General features: G+C 38.1%; 1 protein-coding gene across 3 annotated transcripts in view; it reads left to right on the forward strand.

Moving 5' to 3' along the window:
- Positions 1-27,225, forward strand: part of ARHGAP28 (Rho GTPase activating protein 28) — a 146,887-nt gene that overhangs the window by 85,982 nt on the left and 33,680 nt on the right. For 2 of the 3 annotated variants that reach the window (XR_007471828.1, XM_033439376.2), the window contains exons 4-8: positions 2,634-2,726; positions 7,814-7,906; positions 14,771-14,860; positions 22,726-22,810; positions 24,839-24,981. Coding sequence is in view for 2 of the 3 variants with exons in the window: in XM_033439376.2 (XP_033295267.2) it covers positions 2,634-2,726; positions 7,814-7,906; positions 14,771-14,860; positions 22,726-22,810; positions 24,839-24,981 (504 nt within the window). In the remaining variant the exon portion in view is untranslated. The remainder of the gene's footprint in view (positions 1-2,633; positions 2,727-7,813; positions 7,907-14,770; positions 14,861-22,725; positions 22,811-24,838; positions 24,982-27,225) is intronic. The other variant, XM_004275946.4, reaches the window with a different exon arrangement.

Raw genomic sequence — 27,225 nt, forward strand, 5'->3', positions numbered from 1 at the left:
GAAGCACAATATCTACATCAACTTCATTCCTTTATATACAAATGTGGAAGCTTTGTAAATTTCACTTTCTATTGTTGGAACCTTGAAATTTTAGCAGTTTTCCTTTTTAAAAAAATTCATCCTGGTCACTACCAAGTGAGCTCTTTCATTCTTCAGCTTGTTCATTCTGCATATTTTCTTCTAACGTTTAAAACAAGTATTTATTCCCTTCATTTTCTCACTGTCTCCTTCTGGATATTAGATGATTGTTGTTAGATGATTGTTGTTAGATGATTGTTTCATTGTTTGGATTGAATCTCAATATCTCTTAAATGTCCTATTTTCCAAGCTTTGTTTTTGTGTATGTTTGCTCTACATTCTTGGCTGTCCCTTCAACTTCATCTTTTATATCATTAATTTGGCCTTGGTTGTATTAACACTGTTACCTTTCATTAATTTTTAAAACTTTAATAGTCCTCTTATGAACTTACTGAAGCCCCTCCTTTCCCCTAATTTTTCCTTCATTTTGTGATCTGTTCCTGTTTCTCAGCCGCAGTAGCCTCTCAGCACTCTGAAGGTACTAAATTAAACCTTAAATTCCAAGGTTCTCTTTTTTTCCTCGAATTATCTCTTTCCTTCAGGGTCATCTGTTTATTTTTGGCATCATTACATTGCTATTGTTCAGTTAACTTTAATCTTTGGATATTGATTTATATTCATTAATGGAGAACTAGATTGACTGATTGATTAGTATAGGTAGTGGTCATATATTTCTTATGCAGTTATGTAGACCCATTTTCTCCCAAAAACTCTCCCCCAGAACAGAAGTCTGGGCCTTTGTGAGTGGTGAAGTGTGTCAATGTCAACTGTCACACTTCACTTTAAGAAATAAATATGGTATCAATGCCAAAGTAACAAGATCCTGCAGAATCATAATTTGTTTCCTTTTCAGGCAAACCCAACTTTCCTTTTTATACTCCTGTCTATATCCTTTTAGAAGGCCCCAGTAAAGTGCAATTCAACATTCTTTCTATCCGGGACCACCGCACCCATACTAGGACAGTCACTGCCACTCCCAAGGCAGGTGGTCACTCTGTCACTGAGGGCACACTTGGGTTTTATCCTGGAATTACATTTAGCTGCTGCCTGCTGTTCTCCTAAACAGCTGTTGCCTTCTGAAGTGGGCGATGCCTTCCTGCTGTTTTCATTTTCATTCTGGATCAGCATTTACCTTCCACACATTTTTCTCTTATACCTTTTTTCAGGCCGAAGTTTTTCTCTACCCTTATCAAACCGCTCTTGCTTGCTCTTTATCTTCCAGAAGCATCCAACAATTTCTGTTCTGCTAATGGAAATGTTTAGGTTTCTAGATCTACTCTTTGAGAAAGGTATCTCTTTGACATTTTGAGTGATTTGCAGGGGGAGGAGAATGTGGTATGTGCATTGTGATATCTTGATCCAATTTTCCTACGTTGATTTTTCAGTAGTATTTGTTCCTTTCAAAAAATGTGTTTTTTTCCTTATCATAAAAATAATACATCGTCTTTAATGGAAATTTAGAAAATATGGACAAGCGAGGTAAAAATGAGTATTTCTATGGGCCCAAATAAAATTTTATGATATAATTAAATATCCAATGAATGTAATTTTCAGTGAACTTCTAACCATAAAAGAATAGAATATTTAACCCTTGTTTTGGTAGAGCTCTTATACACTAAATCACAGATATTAAATCACCCTTTGGATACATAATGCAAGGTCTACAATCCCTTTCATCATGAGCAGAAGTTCAGTGCTCAAACAGATTTTTTCTAATATTCAGAAGATGTGAATCAATTATTACCTTCAGTAACACATTTAATTGAGCAAAATAGTCAATCTAATTTCATAATTGATAAACAGTTAAAGGTGGGACTAACTCATAATTAACTGTATAAATATAGGCATACAGTCCTTAAAAAAAATGTTATATCACACATATACATTTGACTGCATGGCCCAGAAAACGCAAGAAATCATGAGTTTATATAAATATGAATTTGTTTTTTCTCTCTTTCAGAGGAAACTGATCTTTGCTTTAGCGTAGATCCAGCTTCCTTCCATCTTTCTATTTTATCTTTCACATGTGGCCTCCATTCTTTTGCTTGCCAAGGGGGCTGGGCCACTCCTGCCAGCATGCCCGTGTTCCTGGTGGTTCCTGGAGCTTGTACCAACTGACTCTATCTCTCTGACTTCAGTTTCCCAGAAATCTTACTTGGTAGAATTCCAGTTACCTCTCATTGCCTAGAAATGTTATACAATCATCCTTAGCTGCAAGAGAGCCTGGGAAGTTGATATTTTTTCATTGTACACAAAAGTTCCTGAAAAAAAAAATCAGGATCCTATTAAGGAAGACAGGTGACTGGGTTTGGGGCAGGCGGTTGACAGGATCTTCCACACGTACCAGTGTCTGTCACCGGGCCTGGTGTGTGGTGAGCTCCCAGGACTGGCTGCTAAGTGGCCAAATGCAGTGATCAGTGCATAGGCAGTCATATCTGTGGGTGTCTCAACATGTCTGTATGAATGTGCACATCGTATGCGTAACACGTGATTAAATGCAGTTACCCTTGGGAGAACATGCCTGAATAAAAATGCACTTTCATTTTTCTCAATAGCCAGATGATTTTTGTTGTATCCCAGCTCCTCTTTTGGATGTGAACCCAGATGAAGAAGGGATGCCAGCAGTTCCCTGCAGAAATGGTCAACTGGTAAGACAGAGCAAGGGGATCAGGAGAAGTGGTTAATTCAAGGCAGCCTGGAAAGTTTAAAAAAAAAAAAAAGCCTACTTACCTTGTAACAATGAAGAAAAAAGGGGACTCAGACTCAGGAATGAATAATTAAATAGTTAAATCCGCAAATTCTATGGGGCCTGCTTGTACGTACAATAACAAAAACAATCACAGCTGCAGCTGCAGCCACAGCCAGAAGTCAGTACATGTGGGAGGTCATCAGCTAAACTATTGTTCTCTTTGCTGAGTGCATAGTGGAAAATTTTATGCTACCTTCTATAAATCTTTCAAAATTAATTTAATTGTCACTGTAAGAAATATTTTGACATTTAAGTTACTTTCTAAATGTAAATATATTGTGGGATGCAGCACTATAGCATCTTGAACGTGTAACAATAAGTGGAAAAAGTGCACAATCTTGCACAGGAGGTAAACACGTTTTATTTAGAGCCCACCTCACCCAGTTTAGTGCAAATTTCAAAGAGTGATGATCTGAGTTCCAAACTGTCAGTGAAGCTATTTCAGTGAAAGAGATGAATCTCATGCTGTGATCTGTACCTCCTGGCATGAGGCCTGGGTCCTCTTACTGAAGTGGTGACCCTTCACCCTGAGAAGGACATGGGTTCCTGACATCTTCCTCCACCTGGACTCATGGCAGCAGAAAATTTACAGTAAGAGACCTTCCTCTATCATGCTTCTATGTGTTTCCTTCTCTTTAGCTCTTTATTTTCTTTCCTAGCAGAGGAAGAGGGATTCTTTGTTGTTCTAAGAGTAACCCCTGTCCATTCTTGATCTGATTGATGATGATGATGATGATGATGTTTAGATTCTCTACAGTTTACTTTCATCTTGCATATATTTTATGTGGGGCACTCTGTCCACATCTTGCAATTGTCTCGATACAGGCTAGCCCCTGGTCCCTTCCAAAATTCTGCTCAAGGGTTTGGATGTGGCCAGTTTGTGTTCTGGCTGCTCTTCTGTTGCCTGAGGGTAGGTCAAGGTCTGGAGGTGGAGGGTGGTCAGCTGGGGCTGTGAGCAATCCTGTTTTCAGATATTTGTCTCTAATTTTTTTCTAATTTCATTGCATTTCTCATAAGAGTGTGAACTCTGTCTAGTCAGAGGTCTTTACATTTTCTGTTGAGTTGGAAGATTTTTCCCTCGGTTCAGGGAGTCTTCTATACCATCCTTCCAGCCAGGACACTTGATCCAGGCATTTGTTCCTCTCTGCCCGCCTGCTCCCCTTCACAGAAGCCACTACCTCTTCTCTCAGCTAGAGGAGGGGCAAGTCAGAGTAGACACGGGGTGTTTTCAAAGAACGATTTCTATGAGCTTTTCACCCCACCTGCCTCTACCTACTGTTTTGACTGCCTCCTCTTCACCCTGGGGTTATAGGGATAGCTCAGCACATGACCCCTGACACTGGAAAGATGAGACAACAGCAATTTATTACATGTTCTCGCAGCACAGGGAGGGAGGACACCGCACACCATACAGAGCCACATGTGGGGTGCACTTGGGAACAGAGTGAACAACCAGGCTTTGTAGTATCAAGAGGGTGAGTGCCCCCTTGGTTCTCACAGAGGATGGATTGGCTTGTTTGAATAATTCCATGGGTGGACAGGAAACTGAAACCCACTACTCAGGGATAAGCAAGAACTGTGTCTGGCCCCCTGGGTAAGGAGTGTTGTCTTACTAGGGGACCTTATCTGAGGGAGCAGAGTGGGAGGGGAACTTGGGCTTAGACCACTTACGGCCCTCCCGCTTTTACCAGATGTCAAGGCAACGTGTAAGAGTGAGTCTTATTTTAGATCTTGTTGCCTCATTGACACTCCACATCCAGCCGTGGACTCTCATGATGAGTCTGTGCTTATTTTGTTTCTTTTCTCTTTTAGCACTATCCCTTTTATTTCAATTCTTTGATGGTCTTGTCATCTTTTAAAGGTTAAAGGCAAGTGTGGTGACGAAACACATGAAGAAATCTCCCACCGAGGTGAACAATAACGATTAAGTTTTATTCCAGACACACCCCTGAACTACTCACTAGTTTATAGAATGAGAAAGCAGTACTGCTCTTATCCCTGGAGGAGGATGAGGGCTAGCCCGCCAGAATGACTACAGAGAAGAGTAGAAATACTAATTTCCATAATCACATATATTACAAACTGTTACATCTTCTTAGCAGATTGCATCTTTTATCCTTTGAGCAAATCTGGCAAGAAATATCTCTGGATACTAAATTTTAATAACTAAAAAGCTTAAATCCTAAACTGGTTAGTATCAGTGTGCTAGGCTGTTGCTCATTTTCTTTCAGAAATTTGTAAATATTAATCTATTTGCTTTTCATATAGTGTTAATGTTGAGAAGCCTGATGCCTCTCTAAATCATTCCTTTATTTGCATCCTACTCTCATTTTTATATTTCTGGAAGCTTTTAGGTTTATCTTTGTTGTTAGAGACCTGAACTGCCATCAGGATATGAAATCTTTTTTTTTTTTTTTTATCATGATCCAGCACTCAGCTTTTTGTTTCTGAAACATGTTTCCTTTCAGTTCTGAACATTCTTTTCCCATTATTTCTTTTACTTCATTATCTCCGTTTTCTCTCTTCTTCTTTTCATTTCTTACATTAAACTCACACAGCTCTTAAGTTGTCTCTTATATTTCCCATGTCTTTGTTTTCCGTTTGTTCTGTATGCTAGCAGGTTTTGTCTACATCATTTTGTGGAAACCTAATTCTCATTTTTGTCATGAGTGGTTATAATTGGGTCCCTGTTGATTTTTAAATTCAGGAATCATACTGTTAATTCATAAGAACTCCTCCTTTTTTCACTGATTTACCCTTTATTGTTATAGTTAGTCCTGATTTATGATTGCAATAGTCTCTCAGATCTCTCTGAAATTATTAAATCATTATAAGCCTTTTTCTCTTCCCTCACTTATCTCTTTCTCCCAGAATGTATATCAATATACTTTTTTTTCAGAATGTTGATTTTCTCCACAGCTGACTTTTTTATAGTGTTGATTTTTCTCCAGTGACTGATGATCCTTAGTGATGGTCTGGATTGACTAGTTAACAACTTTTAGGATATGTCATTGCTGTATGATTTCTCTGCCATTATATAGATATTTTCCCAAAGGGCTCTTTATTGAATAAGAGGGCTGACTTTGGGTCCTGTGTAAGCAGTAAGGTATGTGAGCAGTCTGTGAATGGACGTTATTTTAACAGCACACATGGGTGAGTCCGTGCATGTGTGCATATGTAGACACACGTACATACACACGTACACACACAAATACACACATGCACATACCTTCAATGCCAAAGGGAGAGTGGCAAATGACATCATTCCCAGACAAAACTCATGTTCTCCTTTTATTCTCCCATCCATGTCTTTCGCGAAGGTCCAGAGTGACCTGATATTGAGGTCTGTTTTGGTCCCAACCCTGGGCATCTTCCCAAGGCAGGTAGTTCACTTCATTCAGAGTGCTTTCCTTGGGTCCATACGTGGCTGCCGTCTGCTGTTCAGTGTAAGGGGAACTGTTGGGAGTTCGGTGGGGCCCTTCCATTAAGGAAACACTTTACAATAAATTATCCTAGCCATTGCCCTGGGGCCCCTTCTTGTCCTGTGTGGTTTTCACTCTAAGCTTGGTTGTTTGTCTGTTTGCTTTTTTGTGGATTTGCCCTTTCTTTGTCTTATGCTATCCTTAGGCTGAGAATTTCTTTACAATTATGAAATAAATTACTTACTTTTTATTTTCCGGGAATTTCTAACAATTTTTAATCTGTTATTAGAACACTTTGTTGGTTTTCAGTGCCCTTGGAGCTATACTTAAAAATACGCCCTTTCTCTAATTCTGAGTGATTGAGAGTGATACACTCTCTGACCTCCATCCTGACCTAAGTTTTCTTGTACTGCCTTTTCAGCATTGTTTCCCCTTCCAAAGAGATGTGTGTTCTTCATAGCAATATAATACATACACATTGGGGGAAAGTTAGAAAATATGGAAAAGTCAAATGAAAAATGTTTCTAATGTCTCGTGTAAAAGTTTATTTCATTAATATCCAGTATGCTTAATTTTGCAAAAAGTTGCTTTAATCATGGAGTAGAATATTTGCATCTTATTTTGGGAAATGCCATTATATCACAAATGCTGCTAAAAATCTTAGAGCATATGCACAAGGCCTACAGTGCAGCACATCGCAATTAGAATAGTCTCAAATCCATTTGCTGCATAGTGAAAATCAGAGCTTTTCCAATACTCAGTGATGGGAATGAAATATTTGGTTCAGTCATATGTGTTTGTGAGATAATCAGTCTAATGTTTTCCAGTTTCAAAATGAAAAAAAAACCTGAATACTCTTGCTTTTGATTTGTAAATCACTCCAAAATACAGTCATAAAGTCTGATTTTTAAGTAGCATAGTTTAATCAGTAAGCTTCCTGACTTAGACAATTAGAGGTTTATTTTCCTTACAAAATAAGAAGTCTGCGGCTGGTTTGACTAATATCCCTCTCATGGACCTACCAAATTTTTATCTTTCCATTCTGTTCCACTCAGCATACAGGCTAGTATTTAATGCTTACAGGATGTCTGGGCATCACAGGTACCATGCCCATGTTCTGGGAGAAGCATCAGCCAGCTGATTCCATGCACTTCAACAAGAAAACATTAGCCTTCCTGGGTGCTCTACCAAGTAGGGTTTCACTCGAATCTCTTTGGACGGAGCCATCACATGATCACACTTAGTCCTTTTAGATAGACACGCAGCATCTTGGAGCAAGATCATGATATTCATATGTTAAAGAAGAAAAGAAAAGTGGGTTTTGGCAGGCAGGCAGCAGTGTCTGCTTTTGAGACTCATTTCTATTGCAGTGCATGACGTTTAGGAGGCTCAACATCCTTTTGGAGGAATTGGTGAATGCTACCAATTGCACTGTAGTCATTAACTCTGTGTATGTCCACATGGCTGTGCATTTATACAGATTCTAGTGTGATGTATAATTGAATAAACAATCACATAGTGAAAGATATGCCTGGATAAAAATGACTTTCGTTTCTTTCATTAGCCAGGCGATACCTGTGACAACCATCCTAGTCAGTTGGACGACACCCAGGAGGAAAAAGAGCTGCCGGGAGTTATCAAAACAAGTGGTTCCTTGGTAAGTGATAGCAGGAGAACTGGGGTTAGGGATGAAAAAAGAAGCCATTCCTTCAAGACAATCATGCAAAACTTCAAAACAACACAACATAATTCAGGTGGCTGGACAACTCCAGCTGTCAACATGCCTATCTACTTTTATTTGATTTGTAGGAAGCCATTCAGCAGTAAATGAACCCGAGTTTAATAGTTAAAGCCACAAACAACTACATGCTCTATTAAAACAGATACAAACCCAGAAAACCAACGATGGTAGGCATTTCTTTATGACAGATTTAGTTCCTTTCCATTTTTCGTTTATTTTGAAAAATTCTCATAAGAGTGTTGGTTCCATTGAGTCACAGCTCCACCAGCTATGGACATCAGGTCACAGGACAGCAGTAGGTGTCCTCAGGTTGTCCACTGCTTCCCTGGTGCAGGGCGAACACCAGGCATCTTAGTTCTGACCACACTCTTCACCCTAGGTGTCTAGTGCCTTCCCCTTCCCCATCCCCCTGCTTTTCCCCAGAGCCACTTCCACTCCCCACTTACCCAGAGGAGGGCAAAGTCAGGCAAACGTTGGGAGAAAGGTCCAGCTTCTGTCAGTTTACAAACGGGAAAGATTGCTTTATTTATGGTTTAGCCAGAGCCTGTTCTCACGTCTGTTTTTACTTGCACTTCTATCCTAAGCTATCTTTTCTCTCCCTTGGTGGAGCTTATGTACTCTACCTTTCCTTTAATTTTTCCATCTTCATATTCCCTCACCTAACTTCCTCCCAGGTAGAAAAGAGCAAAATGGTGAATCCAATAGGTTCCCTCCTCCCTACTGAGATGGTGTTGGGGAGAGACTGAGTTTCAAGGGCTCTGCTCATGTTGACCCCAGATGTGGTTACTCACACCTTCAGTTGTTTTCCCTCATGATTTGGAGGAGATAGTAGTTGTCTATTTCAAAAGTGTCTCCGTTTGATTAGGAGGGAGGTGGATTTTGGAAAAGAATTTACATTATTCCTGGAATATTTCTCTCTGACCACCACTCGTGTGAATGTTGCTGGGATTCTTTTTTCTTTTTTTCATTATGTTTTGTTGACTCTACTAGGTTTTAGGAGAGAAAGCCTTGGTCATTGACTTAACTCTCCCATTTTATTCCAGAATATAATCCCTATTGTTTACAGAAATAATACATAACTCTTTTTTTAAAATTAATTTATTTTATTTATTTATTTTTGTCTGTGTTGGGTCTTTGTTACTGCGCGCAGGCTTTCTCTAGTTGTGGCGAGCGGGGGCTACTCTTCATTGCGTTGCGCGGGTTTCTCATTGCAGTGGCTCCTCTTGTTGTGGAGCACAGGATCTAGGCATGCAGGCTTCAGTAGTTGTGGCTCATGGGCTCAGTAGTTGTGGCTCACAGGCTCAGTAGTTGTGGCTCGTGGGCTCTAGAGCGCAGGCTTAGTAGTTGTGGCGCACGGGCTTAGTTGCTCCCTGGCATGTGGGATCTTCCCAGACCACGGCTCGAACCCATGTTCCCTGCATTGGCAGGTGGATTCCTAACCACTACGCCACCAGGGAAGCCCCAACTCTTTCTTTTTATATTAAAATTATCCACAGTTTTTTCTCTGCTGGTATTTCCAAGCTTTAGTTCCCTTGCCTTTTTTTTTAATAACATTTATTTATTTGTTTGTATATTTATTTATTTGGCTGTGCCGGGTCTTACTTGTGGCACGTGGGATCTTCTTTGCGGCATGCAGGATCTTTTAGTTGCAGCATGCGAACTCTTAGTTGCGGCATGTATGTGGGATCTAGTTCCCTGAACAGGGATTGAACCCAGGCCCCCTGCATTGGGAGTGCAGAGTCTTAGCCACTGGGCCACCAGGGAAGTCCTAGTTCCTTCGACTTTATCACACAAATCCTCTACTTTTGAAAACAAATCAACTTTCTGTTTCAGGAACATAGTTGGAGCTTTCCAGTGATAAAATTTTGTTTGGTCTTTTCTCATCTTTTCAAATGGGCAAAAGATTTGAATAGACACCTCTCCAAGAAAGAGATTTGGATGGTGAATCATCTTATGAAAAGTGCTCAGTATCATTAGTGATTATGGAAATGCACATAAAGCCATGATGAGATAGCTGTACATACCCTGTAGAATGGCTGAAATTTAAAAAGCTGACCGTATCGACTGGTGCTAAGGATGCAGAGCAACTGGAACTCTCATACATTACTGGTAGGAATGTAAAATGGTCCATCCACTTTGGAAAATAATTTGGTAGTTTCTTAAAATATTAAGCACATGCCTTCCATATAGACCCAGCCGTTCTACTCATAGGTAATATATATTCATACGAAGACTTATCCACAGAAGTTTATAGCTTAATAGCCCCAAACTGGAAAGAACCCAGTTTTACCTGCAGCTAAATACATGAACAAATTGTGATATATCCATACAATAGAATATTTCTCAGCAATAAAAAGCAATGAACATTTGATATACAAAGCATGGATGGATCTTAAAATAATTATGCCATGTGAAAGAAGCCAGACAAAAAAGATTCAATTTATATGAAATTACAGAAAATGTAAATAACCTATAGTGAGGGAAAGAAGATCAGTGATTGCCTAGGGGTTGGTGAGGAGGAGAGGGAAGGAGGGATGACAAAGGGGCGTGAGGACATTTGGGGAGTGCTGGTTTTGTTCATTGTCTTGACTGTGGTGATGGTTTCATAGGTCTATATATTTGTCAGAACTCATCAAATTGTATACTTAATAATCTATCTCAAGAAACCTTTACAAAAGAGTCCATATAATATTTTATGATTTCTTTAATATCCAACACATTTATTTTGCAATAAGCTACTTACAATAAAGGAATTGTCTATTATAATACAGATGATTGTCTATTGTCTATATATTATACATGGTTGAATCTTGACTCTGGATCACAAATGCCACTAAATCTGGGCATTTACAAAAGATTTACAGAAGATTTACAACCTGTACAGAAGGCTTACAACCCAGTCTACAGTCCTTACAAACTAGTCTACAAATCACTTGTATAGATAAAAGAAACATTTTCCTTATGTGTAGTCAACATAAATGAATTAGTCATTAGAGGTGTTAGTTAACTCAAAGGCGAAGTAGTCGATCTAGTTTTTTTCCATCTAGTTTATTTCCAATGTCTTAAGTCAAACTCAAATAGCTACATTTGCTATTGATTTATAATTCACTGCAAAATACAATCATACCTTCTGTTAAAAATGATCAATTGCATCTGTGTTTGCTTTGTAGTAAAGAAAATCTAAGGAACCTTGGTTTAAACAAGTAGGAGTTTGTTTTAATCACAAAATGAGCAAGTAATGGTGGATAAACCAAGGCTAGTACAACTGCAGTGCAATGCACTGCCAACCTTAGCCCGAAACTTCTAACTTTTTCCTTTCATGCTGCCACCATAACATGTGGATTTAATCCTTAAACTTACAAGATGGTTAGCAAACTCTGGATCCCATTAGGAACATGTGCCAACTGAGTGTTCATTGTTAACAGAAAACCTTAGCTCTCCTGGAGAACCCGCACAGTGACATTTCTCATATTGCTCATTGACCTACTCTTGCACTCTTACATGACAATCTGGGTTTCTTTTCTCTTCTTTGGTTGCCTGAACCTTATTCCTTTATAAATAAGCTTTTTGTGTTTGCCCTCTCTACAACTTTTTTGAATTTTGAATTTATTGCTGGAATTCTGAACTTTCACAAGAATCAGCCCCTTATTTCATTCATCTTGGTGACTGCTCAGTGAGTTCTTTCTGAGAACTGATTTCTTTCTTCAGTTTCTGGACATTGTCTTCTATTATGTCTTAAGTTATTTTTTTCTCTGCATTTTCTATGTTCCCCCCTTCTAGAACACATATTAGATGGTTCCTGCTTTGCTTGAATTGAATTTCAGTATCTCCTAAATTTTCTCTCCTGTTAGTCTGTTTGCTCTGATTTCTTCATCTTTATCTTCCAGATTAGTAATTTTTTTCTTGGTCATGATTCTGTTTTTTTTTTTTTTTAAGCTTGTCTTACTCCTTGTACATTTCAGCAAACATATTCTTATTTCCCAAGAACAACTTTTTTCTTTCTGATTTACCCATTATGGTAGCTGTAGGTTCTTGATTCATAGCAGCAATAGCCCCTTGAAGATAAGAATTATATTATTTGTAAGGAATGAGATTATTTCTGTCTTTTTTATTGATATATGTATATTTTTTAAAGTGCATGCATTTTAGGTATATAATTCAGTTTGAAGAAGTGTTTTCACTCATATAACTACAGTCAGTCAAAATAGAAAACATTTCCATCACCAAAGAAATTTCTCTCAGGCCTTTTCCAGTCAGTTGTCCTCCTTTTCCTGCAGCGGCAAACCCTATTGAGATTAATATGCACTCTTGTGTCTGGCTTCTTTCACTCAGAATAATTTTTAGACTTATCCATTTGTTGCGTGTATTAGAAATTTAGTCCTTTTATTACTAACAATAATCCATTGTGTAAATATACTATTATTGGTGTAGCTATTCACCTGATGATGGACATGTGGACTGTTTCCAGTTTTGCGCTATTATGAATAATGCCGCCAATACATTCATTTAGTATAAAGGATGTATATTCTCATTTCTCTTCTGTAAAGATGCAACATAATTCAGATTGTTGGCAAACAAGCCACCCTCAGCCCCATCACCCATAACCCTTAAACTCAGCTAGGAATAATTCAATAAATCAAAAATAACTAAATTCTATCCTTTAAAGAAAGCATCTACAGGCAGAAACAACAACAACAGAAACTAATTTTTTAAACTTATATCCTAAGTGGAGGATGTTGTCAACTAAAGCTTGGTCCTTGTGGGTGAGCTCATATGGAAAAATAACAGATTACCATGTAAATTGTTTTTCATTATTTTCAGTATCAACTAAGAAACAAAAATTTAGTTTTTCCCAGTTATTTTCCAAACGTAAACATCTTGTGTGGAGAACGTGCTAGCTTTTGGAATGCATAGCAGTAAGTGATACAAGCAGTGGAGTCCTGCCCATGTGCAAGCACCATCTGATTAGGGAAGTGCACATCTCCTGTCGGGTGACAGCAAGTGTCCCCAAGCTTACAGTGCAGGGAGAGCTTCTCACCAAGACTATGGATCCTGAATGTTTTTTCAAGTCCAGCTCCGCAGTCCCTCCACTGTACCCCTGTCTATCAGAATCCTGTCACAGCAAGAGGGTGGGATGACCCACCAAAGCCTCCATCAGGGCTGAAAGTGTTCAACAAGGCAGAAGACACCAGCACATTTTCAGGTGGAACTACCATCCCTGGGCCCCTAAAGTCTGCAATCATAATGCAAGTCTTTATTAATTTTGATTGATTACTGGATTTCCTACTCTTTGTACATTCTGTTATTTTTCTCTTCCCTCTCTAAAAAATTTTCTTTTATGCTGTTTTCAAGTAGAGGTTTTTATTTTACCAAATCAATTCTATTAGCTTTTCTTCTAGAAATTTCTATCAGCTATGGAATTCTTTGCTGGTTTCCATTGCTGTTAACAATCTGTTTCTTTTATATATATATATATATATATATATATATGTTTTCTGCCATTTTTAGTGATTTGGGGTGAGGGGAGTTAGGTGATTGTCAGCTTGCCATCTTGACTTAAATTTCTTGAGCTAGATCTTTTGTTCTATTTGTTCCTTTAAAGAAAAAAGAGTCCTATGGTTTTTTTTGCGGTACGCGGGCCTCTCACTGTTGTGGCCTCTCCCGTTGCGGAGCACAGGCTCCAGACGCGCAGGCTCAGCGGCCATGGTTCATGGGCCCAGCCGCTCTGCGGCATGTGGGATCTTCCTGGACTGGGGCATGAACCCGTGTCCCCTGCATCGGCAGGCGGACTCTCAACCATTGCGCCACCAGGGAAGCCCAAGAGTCCTATGTTTATTTTATAAACTAACACATACCATCTATAGAAAATTTAGAAAATGTGGTCAAGAAAGATGAGTGACAGTTTTTTAAAAAACAAAATATCGTATGTTTTTATAAGTATCGAATATATTCGATTTTGCCATAAGTTTCCTTCAGTAAAGAAAAGAATATTCATTTCTTAAATTTCAGTAATGCCCTTGTACACTAAAGCAAAAATCTACTTCAAGCTTTATAAATGAAAAAACAATTTGGTACTATTGCTATTGAATTCTAATCACTGTGAAAGATAGTCCTAGGGTCTGTTTAAAATAAATAAGATTAGACAAGTTTGTGTTTGGCTGCATGTAATAGGAAAGTCGGAGTTGCTTTGCTCCACGTGGAGATGCTTAAGAGGGGGTGGTCCAAGTGTGACAGGGCAGCCATGTGATGCCCCTTAGCACAGACCCAGCCATCTCTGCCATCCATCATCCTCATTGGAGCAAGATGCCTGGCAACTCCAGGCTGTCACCTAGAGTGCTGTCATGAGCATGTAGCAGCTGACCCTACTCTTTTTGGTCAGGAAAGCCTTAACTTTTCTGGAGGCACTCTTCTTAATATTACATTTACACCTCATTGACCACACTTGTCACATGATCACTTTTAGCTGCAAAGAAGCCTGGAAATCAAGTTCTCTGGTTTCACACCTCACTCCCTGGAACAAAACCAAGATATTGTTAAGGAAAATGGAATTTGTGGCAGACAAGAGCAGTGTCTGCCACAGGGCCAGGGTCTGTCAGAGGGCCAGGCATTTAGCTGGTTCGCAGTGATGAGCCCTGAAGGGCTGGTGCAATTGCCCATGCCCTGGCAGTCATAACTCCGTGTATTGCCACACATATCTAAATACGTACACATAGTGGAATACACAAACATGTTAGAAAGTATTTGCCTGAATAAGAATGGTGCTTTCATTTCTCCATTTAGCCAGATGATGCGTCTTTCAACATTACTACCCTGTCAGATGGGTCCCAAGATGAAGAAGGGAGTTTTGCAGTTCCCAGGAGTGGCTCCATGGTAAGTCATCACATGCTCAGATGATTGCATGTCAGGGCAAAATTGCAAATTCAAGGCAAGAAGAAGAATTTTTTTCAAACAGATGAGAAAAACTTGAACTAACACTGTGAGGAAACCACAGCTGCCAATAGACCCATCAACCTTATAACAATTAGGAAGAAAGAGACTCAAAACTGAGGAATGAATAGATCAGTTTGAAAGAGGACTCCATAAATTAATACTGATGCAGTGTTCTTTAGGAGCATCAAGCATGGAGCGATTTGTTAACTTTTGTCCCCTTGTCTGAGTTCATACAGATGATCTGTCCTAACTCTGCCATCTTAACTCAGAAGTCCTTTTACCTGCAGGATAAATTAAAATTTCCTCCTCCTGATATTGAAGGCTCCCCACTGTTGCCTGTGTATCCAGCGTTGGATCTCAGGACTCATCCAAACAAACCCTCCACTTACGACAGATTCACTCACGTGGCCTTGAGTAGTAGAACTTCTACTTTTCTTTGTCTCAAACTCCCGTCATTCCTCCCCCCGCCCCACCTCCACTGGGAACCCCCAGTTGGTGTTTCTGTGCAGGAGCCCTGGCAGGGTGTGGCATAATGGACCAGAAGTGAGAGACCCTGTTAGATAGGGTAGTGGTTCTCCACTGGCAAGTTGATGGAAGGCAAAAGAGCATGACAAGATGGGCAGATGGAGGGGGCACATTCAGCGTCCTCCTGGGCAGTAGTTTCTCGTCTGTTGTCGAGTTTGATATACCGGGTAGTTGATATGCACAACGCACTCCCAGGGCACCCCCATTGTTCAGGGAGATAATGCTGTTAGCCCCATGTGAATGAGTTTTTCTGTTGTGTTTTTAGATTTTTGGTTATGAGGTTGTTTTGTTTTGTTTCATAGTGATCATTTAAGAAGCATAAAGTAATGTGAGTGATTTTTATCAGTAGCACTCACTACAGGTTATAGCACCGATAGGCTAAGGGTTACCCACAGTTTCTGACCTACTGGCTTTAAATTCAGCTGTTACTTTCCCATTTAAGACCATGCATTGGAATGCAAATAAGTGAGAATATCTCTACTTCAGAGATAATCTCCAGTTCACCCCACTTAGCGATGAAAACAAAGTAAGTCATTTGCAAACTGGTAACTCCTAGAAATGAGGAGTTTCCTACAGTAGACCTTACATGGTGTGCTGTCCACCCCCACCCCACCCCGTGACCGAGGATTCCTCTTCTAAGTAAGGCCTTGCCCAGGATATTTCATTTTCAGTCTCAGCTGGAGATACCCATGTGCCCAAGACTCAGCCCCAAGTCTTAGCCTCACCTCTACTTGTCTTCTCTGACACCTGTTGATTTTATCTTGTACACAGTTCTAGAATATGTCTACTCCCCTCTTTTCCTACAACTACTTCCTTAGTACAGAAACTCATCATCTTTCTGTGTTACTGAAGCAGCCGCCTAAGTGATCTCCCGGACTTTAGCTTATACCCTCCATCTCATCCTCGCCGTGGCTGCAAGTCATCGGTCTAAAATGCAAGTCTTGCTCCATGCCTGCAGCAGTTCTCCCCACTTTCTAGTTAGTGTTAGTGTTAGGTAGTTAGAAAGCTTCTGTCTCTGACCTCTCGTCTGTCCACTAGCTGACTTCACCTGTTCTATAAGCCAACAAGAAAGTACTGTGTGTAGTTCTGTGCACACACCAAGCAGAACTTGAAACATGGTGTTTGCACCGTTGAGTTGCTAAAGAAGAGGAGGTTGGGTAGGCCTGTTTTCTAGGCTTTTCCATGGCAGCTCTGTGACCACAATGCTTGTGACGTTTTTCTATTTCTTCATTCTTTGCTGATTCATTGATTTATTCATTCACCAAATCTTTATTGAACACGTGTTGTCTACATATAGGATCCTTGAAAGTTTGACAGTGTAAGAGAAAGAAAATGATCTTGCATGGCAGTTATAGATAGAGCTTCCTGGGGTAAGTTAGTCACTCAGATTTCGTTTTTGTTTTCATTTTGTTTTTCTGAAAACTGATTGAATGTCAATAATGACATAAGTAAAAGTTTCAGCAGTAATGACACTCAAAAAAATTTCATTGGAACCTGTCTCTAGTGTGACTTACTTTGGATTGTTTGTTACTCATAATACCTTTACTTTGAAATGTTAAACAAATTGGTTAGTTGCTAAAGTAGCCCACAGATGCCAACTTCACTCTTTCTGCATCTGTACTGAAAATCATTCTAGAACTTCTCACCGTGACATAAACACATTTTTGACTTCCCTCCTTCTTGATTATAAGGAGCCATGGGCACCCCGGTTTGGTTCCCCAGTTTCTTCTACATGGTGGGATTTCCAGTGATTCAGTGCAGTGGAGGCAAGGGCTTCAGGGGTCCTGGCCATGATGCCTATAAGGCCTGTCAGGGAAAATCTCACTGACTATTTACTGTTATCTCCAAGACTCCAGAGGCTCTTGACAACTTTCACTATTGGCATTTATGTTGTGGAATGGGATAAAGTAGGTAACCTAACTTTATCTTTTCCAAGGGGATAGCCTTGGCTTGACCAACATCTTGTTTTTTCATTCTTTCATCTTTTTTACTTGTTTGATTTGCACCTTTATGATAAGTGAATTCTCTACGTATACAGGGTCTATCCTAATTACTATGACTCTATGTTTTGTTTATTTAAATTTGTTACAAGTTTGCCATCATTGTTTAGAATCAAAATTTTCTTTCCTCTTCTCAGAAATTTTTTTCTTTCAGATGAACTTACATTGAGGCTATCACTACCCATTAAATAAAAATCTTGTTAGTACTCCACTAAGAATTTCATTGAATTTAAAGATTGTTGGAGAGAATTCACATCTTAAAATATTGAATCTTCCCACTGAGAAAAAATTGTGTCTTTCCATTCATTTGTATCTTCTATCCTTCAGTAAAATTTCATGATTTCCTCTCATATTTTTTCCTACACATTTTTTCATTTGTTAGTTACTAGGAACTTAATGGCTTTCATTGGTATTTTAAATGATAGGGGTTTTTCATGGTATCTTCTTGTCTGTTTTTGTGGATATACAAGGAAAGTATTTTTGTTACTCACAAAAGTCTCTCTTATAGTTTCCTTTCTGAAAATTCTTTTTTATTTCTTAGAATTTTTCATTTGATTTTATAATTTGTGCAGACATCGTGTGAAATACTGAAAGTTTTATTTGCCCAATCTTTAAAATACAGTTAGCCCTCTTTATTTTTAGGTTCTGCATTCTAGGATTCAACCAACTGCAGGTTGAAAATATTCAGAAAAAAAAAAAATCCCAGAAAGTTCCAAAAAGCAAAACTTGAATTTGCTGTGCACCAGCACCTATTTACATAGCATTTACATTGTATTAGGTGTTATAAGTAATCTAGAAATGATTTAAAGTATATGGAAGGATATGCATAGGTTATATGCAAACGCCACAACGTTTTGTATAAGGGACTTGAGCATTTGAGGATTTTGGTGTCCTTGGGGGTCCTGGAACCAATCCCCCATAAATACCAAGGGACGATTGTAGTTATTCGTCTTATTTACTTTTCTTATCTTATTGAACCAACCTCAAGCACTTATAACATTGAATAATAATTATGGAGATCTTTTGATACATTTTTGATTTTCTCATGAATTCTTCTAAGTTTCACTATTAAGAAGAATATTTGTTCTGGGTTTCTGAGCCTTGTAGTTACTTTTATCAGGAGTAGAGATTGAGTTATATCAAATGATTGTATCATCTATTAAAATGAATGTATTGTTTTTCTTCTTTAAAAGGCAATTACTTTAGGAAATTACATTGATAGGTTTTTCTAATGTTGAACTATAATTTCATTGCTTAGTTAAACCCTACTTGTGTTATATTATTCTTTTCTTATGCTACTGAATATGATTTGCTACCATTTTAGCATTTTTAACCACTATTCTAGTAAGTGGGGTTAGCCTATGATATATCATTTCTTTTTGTTATTACCAGAGTTATGCTAATCTTGGTACAAACATGTTGAGAACTTTGAATCTTTTTCAGTATTTTGGAGCTATTTATTAAACTTTGGTGTAAACACATATAATCTGTAAAAACTATTATATACAGTTTTATGCCAAGGTCTGGCATCACTGTAGACCTAATGCTTTGATTAATTTTTCAATGGATATGGTTTAGGGATTATATTCCTTTCAATCCCAACTTGTATGAACTTGGTAATGTGTATTTGTTCTAGCAAAACATCAAGTTCATTTAAAATTTCAATATATGTTGGGGGGTGTGTGTGTGTAAACACATATGTACACAAATATATATATGTACATACACACATTTGTTTAGGTGCATAATTTTAAAATTTTCTGTGAAGGTAGCTGTTACTCCTTTTTTCTTCCTAAAATTTATGTCTGTCAGAATGTAAATACTTGCCTGTGTTGGCAGTATTTTTTTTTAAAGTCACTACCTTTAATTAATTAAGCCTACTTTTTCTATCATATTAATTTATTTAATCCTTATTAATTTTTTTCATTCATTCTTGGGTCTACTTGGATAATTTTTCCTAGTCTCTTGGATTATAAACATTTTTCTTCTTTTTTTTGAAATATATACTCATTTTAATGTCAGATACAAAAATTTCAGAATATCCCTTTTTAGAAGAATTTGCTCGGAACTTATCCATTACATCAGCAACTTTTTTTTTTTCCTGAATTTTATTTTATTTATTTTTTTATACAGCAGGTTCTTATTAGTCATCAATTTTATACACATCAGTGTATACATGTCAATCCCAATCGCCCAGTTCATCACACCACCACCCCCAGCCTCCTGCCGCTTTCCCCCCTTGGTGTCCATTTATTTTTAAACTTTATTATTTGTGTTTAAGGTTAAGAAGTAATCTGAATAATACTTCGGCTGTTCACATGGATTTTTGGAATTGATTACTCTCATTGTCTTTAATATTTAATTTATAATTTCAGATGTCATAGATGGCATCGGAATGCCTTTAAATTCACATTTGGATAGATTTTGTAATTTTTATTTTATTTTTTATTTCAAAATTGGTTACGTATTTGTCAGTGAATGTGGCTTATTTACGTTCATCTCTGGGGAATTTGGCACAGTGGATTCAAGAGGTGGATTTATCAGTTCTGATCTCAGATGCAGAAGAGGAATATGGGGAGCCTTATTGTCTGTAATGACTGAAGCACAGGCAGATTTAGTGTATAGAGTTATAGCACATAGATTGAAACCATGAGAAAAAACCAAGCAGCCAGTCAGGAAGGTCAGAAACATCTTTTGAGTCGGTGAGTTTCTCCTGTAAGTAATGAACACGGAAAATATTTGGTATGGTGTTTCTTTAATGTGAAGGAAATATCAGATAGTCGAAGTCTAGTTTTAAGAGAACTCAAGCAGATAGTGCTAACCTTCTAATGTTGGAATTTAAAATAATAATCCTTCAACCCTTACTCTCCAATCCCAGTGCAGTAGGATTTGGGCAGCAGAGCAAGCGTTGGTAGCTAGGAAGCTTTGCCTCTCCTAAAGCAGCTGAGGCCCCAGTGGGGAACTCTAGTGGTTGGGCATGTAGGGAAATGGTAGGATCCATTATGGACAAGCTAGGGAAGTTTGTTTTAAAGGGGAGTGTCATTTATGTTTGAAATACATTAAAATCACTAGTGAAAATATTTTAAAGATTCTAATATTAATATGTTTAATGAGTAAGTGGATGTTTTAAAATTATGAATACCAAGCACTGAGCCTTTTCATTCAACCTGTTTCAAAACTCATGGTCCCTTTATTGGCAGAGCGATCTTCCTTTTCATTTTCACCAAGTCATCCCCCTGCTTTAACACATGAATGTTCTTTTGTTTGTTCTGTTGTGTTTTAACCGTTATGAGTCTAAGTCTGAGAACCTCTGCCTGGCTTTCAAAACCTTCTTGACTAACATATTTCTCATATTTTTCTAATACCTTGTCTCAACTCCTGACAAATCAGGCTCTCCTTGATCCTCTCATGAAGCCAAAATGCTTCAGATTTCCATACCTGAAATTTATGATTCCACGTCTGGCCTGAATGCTTTGCCCTCCTCCCTGCCTTTGTAAGCCCTTTTCATCATTCCTTGAGTTTCAGTGCAAGGTCAGCCGCCTCTTCAGTGAAACCTTTTGGGTGGCACCTCCTTCCTCTCCTTTACTCTCCAGTAAACACTAGTAGTGTAGAAATTAGCTCTTAAGAGTGGATTGTCTTTTAATAATGTTCCATAAATGTTACTCTCTTCTCCTCATTATAAATAGCTAAAGAGCAAGGGTAACGATTTAAATTTCTGCTTCCCCCAGGAAAGTCCCAGAATAATTTATATTACAAAAAGTGGGACCTCATTCAATACTATAGACTGGCTGGAGGCCAGTTAAACCAGACAGCAGATGGCACTTCTCCACTTTACGGATTACGAAATTGACATTTAGTCCATTCAAGGATCCCAAGCCATCAGCTTCAAGCCTTACATGAGTGTTTCTCAATTTTCAGGAGTGTTCTCTTCTATAGATGAGTTATTACAAAGTTTAATAAAACATTTCTTTCTAGAAAAACGTAAGGAAACCACTGAAAAGTGTTCCACATCTTTTTAAGGATTTCAGTGTATAGGTAATCTTTAATCTGTAGTGTTAGTTTTTAGAGCCACCAATTACATAATTGAGCATCTGTGTTTTAATAGTTGGCAATATATTCACATTCTGTTTACACAATAAGATATGTTATCTCCTTTGGAGTAAAATAGGAAAGAGAGAACGCAAAGCTCAGCATTCGAGATTCCCTTGTGCAATTTGTAGTACATAATAAAGGATCTTTCATGAAGCAGGTGTTCAGTTCATATTGCTAAATAAATATGAGCGACATCAGGCTCTGGGGGAAAAAGAACAGATTTATGTGTGAAGAGCATAAAAAAGGTTCTTGATGGAATAGCAGATTTTCACCCTCACACATACAGCTGATAACTTCCACGTTAAAATTTATATTGGTAGAAATGGTAGAATTTGTGTGTAAGTTTTTACTAGTACCCATCCAACCTGAGTTAGAGTTCTACAAAGCTCTACAGAGCTCTGCAGAGTTAATTACTCAACTTCTGATAACATTGCAGGGGAGTGCAGTGCTTTGGCAGGATTGCAGTGAAGAAAGTAGGAAATTAATTAAGAGAGGACACTGAACTAGAAAACGTACTTAAATTGTTGGTAGTTATTATCACTCTGTATTTCCTAGCAAAGAAGTTAATGTATGAGTATATTAATAGTAGCTAGCCCTCGTGCAGTACTCACTATGTGCCAGATATTGTTCCATGTGATTTATAGTCATTTAAAATTCATAATAACTTGTTGAAATATGTTCTATTATCATCTTCATTTTACAGATCAGGAGATTAAGCAATAGAGAGTCCTGTAACTTGCTTGAAGTCACACTAAGTGGAAGAACCAAGATTAGAATCCAAGCAATCTGGCTCCAGCATCCCTGTTACTAACCATCTAGCTATGTCATGACTTAGAGTTTACGACCAAAATGTGTGACCAGCTGCATCAAGAATAACAAATATAATAATCATCAAACTATGTGACATCAAGCATTGTAATTTTTACGTTAGGAACTGTATGACAACAAACATTTAAGAAGAGGTGGTTATTTTGACCTTGACTTAGTTCTCTTTTGAGAAAACTGTGTGAGCTGTACAGGTCTGAACTGAGTGAGAAAAAGGAAATCAGATGCAAGCCCTTCATGGAATCAAGAATTGCTTTTTGTGAAAAGAATTCAAATATACAGCAGAACATAAATCAGGTTGAAACGTAGGGTAGACTGTATTTATGATAAGCTGTTTTGTGTTCGTCTTCCCTTGTTTCACAGTCTATCCTGGAGACTATTCCAGACGTGCCAGCTCATTCCAATGGCTCAGCAGACCCTGGACAGTCGGTGCAGAACGCAGTGAGTGGTGAGTGACACAAACTCCTACTGAACTCAAGCTGTGTCTTTTTGCTTTTGTGCTGGCACTCAATTCAGTGAGAAGTGAATTTCTGAAAGCAAAATGGAAGTGTGTTTTCTCCCCTTTTTGATTCTGTCACCCGGGCCTCTCCTCCCATCACCTCCAAACAGCCCATCTATTATACCAGACGAAACTAATTGAACCACATTGGAAGCAGAATCTTTTCCACCTTTACTCCCACGGCATCATTTAGAAACTACTCACTTAGGCAGTGTCTTTGATTTGGGGCCTCTCTCACAGGTAATCTGGATCTGCTTAACAGTATCAAGCAGACCAGGAAGCAGACCACTTCCAAGAACCTCTAATTATGCTCAAGTAAATGCAGCAGCAGAGCAGATTGTGATGTACAGAGTAGCAGGGTTAGCTTTTAAATGGGCCTCTTCCACTTGAGCATTGGATACTCTGCATGGACTCAGTATGGAATCTCAAATCCTCCTTGTTAGAAATAGGCCCCTTTAGGCCACACTTTAGTGATTCCTCAAAATTTTCCCTAAGTAATGCACCGTCTTCTCAGATACAGCAGAACCCTATACTTGCAGCATTAGCTTCAAAACTCAAATAAGTTGGGGTGATGAAAATGTTCTAAAATTGATCGATGGTTGTACAACTCTGCAAATATCCTAAAAACCGTTGACTATACACTTCAAATAAGTGAATTCTAGGCATGTGGATTACATTTTAATACAGCTGTTTCCAAAAAAAAAAGAAAAATCGAAGAGAATGGATTTGCTGTAAATTATTCCACATCATTCTATTTGCTGCCATATTGTTATTCAGTTCAACTCATACCACTAAAAGATAAAAGTCTACCTGGAGTAGTCTGGTGATTTGGAGTATCGGCCTGTATAATCAACACTGTCCAAAGAATCTGTCCATAGGTCCTTAAGAAATTAGCATTTTATTTAACAGTCTTACTCTGATTTGCATGCAAGCCTCTGTATGATGAGTGAAAATCTTAACTGTGCCCTCATTATTTTCTAAGTTTTTACTGTATCCATTTATTGTGTTTTAATTCAGTATAACTGTTTAGAATTTTAAATTTGTTGATTTACAAATTTCTCTGTTAAACTTTTAATTGAGATTAACTAGGTCTTCTGTCATTTCTATCTTTTGTTCCTTTTGTTCTGTTTGGTTTTCATTTAGTCACTGTCTATAGAAGAGGGTAAAAGAGATGAGCTCTTTTTTTTGTAATCAAATAATTCTTTTCATGACATATGAACAGTTTTGCCAGGCAATGAAACAAGATGGCAAGCCAAACTCTTAGTCAAAAATCAGATTTAGATTTACTCAAATGATTTCACTTGTTTTTGGTAAGGAATCTATTGTCTTAATTTCAGACTTGAGAGAAACATGGATACGGGACAGTACTTGTCACCCATTTAGCTTTGTAATGTGCATCATACGAGGTCAGGTAACGATACAAAATCACAAGAATTAGAATTAATTCACCTGAACAAATCTAGTAGTGAAGGGCAAACTGAATTTGAACAAATCTTAAGAGGCACAGTTCCACAGTTTGGGAAAAACCCAAGAGGAATGAAAGTAGGCAGGAATTTCCTGTGGGGCCTCCACCCTTTCTCCCTCTGCTTTAAGCTTTTGCTTCCCCAATAGCAGCAACGTTGGGTCTGGATGGACTTAATTTTAATATCATGAGAATATATAGAAATATTTCATTTTTGTCTTTCTAATTAATCTTCAATGCTTTTCATGAGACATAAACATCTAAAATTAAAAACATCAGATTAAATAGAAAGTTTGCTTGGATAATGATTATAGAAGTTTGTTCATGTGGAAATCTGATGACACTACATTAATTGCTTAACTGAAATCATTCTGGGTGAGTCTAATGCTTTTCCTGGATGTAAACATTCTAATGTGCTTATGGATTAACTTGTAAACATTTTGTGCTTACTTTACAGTAAATGGTATTGATTGATTAAATGGCATATTAAATATTCCACATCCTCTGTTCTTTAGATGATGAATATCTGGAAAAGGACATTCCACTACAAGCTGAAGAGCTGTCCTTTGAAGAATCTTATTCAGAAATGGTTACAGAGGCTCCAAAAAGAAATAAATTGAAGAAGTCAGATTTTAAGAAAGAAGACTATGTTTTACCTGTAAGTAAAAACCTTTCATGATTATTCCACTAGCTTCCTGTGACTTCTCTGCGGGACAGACTAGGATTTTTAAAAAAATTTCTTTGTGTGTGCACAAGGGCATGGGGAGAGGCCAGGCATCAGTGTTGCATCACACCAGGGACATTATTTGTTGTGCAGTACACAGCCTGCCTGGCTGCACCTGGCAGCCCTGGGTTGAGGAAGAGTTGCTAGTGTATATGCTTGAGTACTGCTTTATAGATGAAATAGGTTTTCCACTTGGCTTGTGTGCTTTCATGCACTTTCTATCCTTACTTTACTTATAGGTTGATGCCAGTTCTAACTGTAACTGTATACCTACTTGTGCATTAGAAGCCACATGTCAGAAAGTCACAGTCATTAACAATGAGAAGTGAGAGCTTATAGGGCAGACACTAAAAACTCATCAAAAATAAATTCAAGAATTTGTAATATTATTATGGGATGGGAAAGTAGAGCTACATACTTCATTAGCCTGAAAGCCTCATTATATATATCCAGGATAATTATATTCTGAAAGCCCAATACAGGAAATATGCTACACTGATCTATTTGCTACTCAGTCAATGCATTTGTGAAGAGTTCAAGATGTGGAGTCCTGAATATTCTGTGCTGATCAGGGCTGGAGGCATGATGAGCAGGGCTCAGGCAGTTTCAGGGCTAGAGGAATGAGTCATCTAGAATCAGGCAGAGGCTTTGCCCCAGGTGGCCTGGACCATTCCTGTGAAGGAGGGGAAGAGGACAGGGCAAGAACTGTAAGACCCACCAGGTGCCTTCTATAGGCCAGACACTGCAGTAGGTATTCTAGTTCTCATCATCCTAGTGATTGCTCCCATTTTACAGTTGAGGAAACTGAGGCCCAAACAAGCTAAGTAACATATCCAAATCTTCACAGCTAATAGGAGGCAGAAACAGAATTTAAACCTACACGTGTCCATCTTCAGAACCCCTCCTGGACCCTATGCAGCCTCTATGTCAGAGGGCACAGTGGCATTCTGGGACAAAAGAGGGAACCCAGCTCTGGGACTCTGGTTGCAGGGGGAGTCCCTCTGAATCTTTGGAGAGAATTGTCCAAGAGAGGATGCTGACCCCCAGTCTCCTCATCATGTCTGTCTCCTCCTGAGTTTGGGCTCACCTGGGGTGCAGGGCAGCCTCCCATGAAGAGCTCTGCATAGGGTATAGCACGTAGTGTCAATAATTGCTCAGTAATGATGGCAGTTCTTGTTGTGTTGCTGTTCTTGTTATGTATTATTGTCATGTGGGGCCTTGGTCTCAGAAAGAAGGTAAAATAACCAAGTGTTTAATAGCACAAGGTATACCTCAGACCACACCCTATGTTTTGTTGTTTAGCTTTTAAATACTTGGAATTTCAAAGAACAGTTGTTGAATGAATGAATAAATGAATGAATGAATGAATGAATTGGAAGATGCTTTAAAAATCCCAAGGAAGCTCTAGTTTAGGGAACTCCTATGGAGAATGTATACTTACAACTTTGTAATTTAAATAACTATTGTATATTTCTACTTTAGCCATTTTCTTTCAATACCAGGTTTTCTGAGAGCAAAGTATTTGTTATAGATTTTATATATATACTTAAATATAAAATTTATATTTTACTTATTATGTAATTATATATTAACTTATATAATACTTATATTTTATTATTATTACTTATATGTAATATTTCTGTTATTTATTACAAGAACAATCTCTTGTTTTTTAAAGGTCTTACTTCTTACAGTCTTCACAATATTTCTGGACTGTTGAAGGGTTTTTTGTTGTTCTTTTAGTGTATTTTGTTTCCTAGTGTGGAAATGGAGAATATAACAATATAATTGGCTTCAAAATGATAGTAGAATTATTTGGCACTTTCTGTGCATTTTTCTTTTTTAAGAATATTCTGAATTACCTAAATTTGATTTTTAAGGTAGAATAACTATTGTCTCAGCAAGCAGGTGCAATCAGTTTCAGTTGAGAAATTACCTACATTCTTTACATCACAGTTGTGATGATGACGTTATGGTATACTTCAGATCACTGTTTTGTTTCAATTTAGTGTAGTAGTGATCTGCAGATGTTCTAAAAATCATATTCATAATCTTTCTGTGATGCAGCATGCTCCTCAGAGATTTTTTTATGAATAGCATGTCTTGCTGTACAGATTTAGAATGTCCAGGTGGCATTTGAATGAAGGTATAATAATTTTCCTTTGCCATAAAAAATAA

The sequence above is a fragment of the Orcinus orca genome, chromosome 15 (genome assembly GCF_937001465.1).
Source record: "Orcinus orca chromosome 15, mOrcOrc1.1, whole genome shotgun sequence".
Taxonomy (NCBI): Eukaryota; Metazoa; Chordata; class Mammalia; order Artiodactyla; family Delphinidae; genus Orcinus; species Orcinus orca.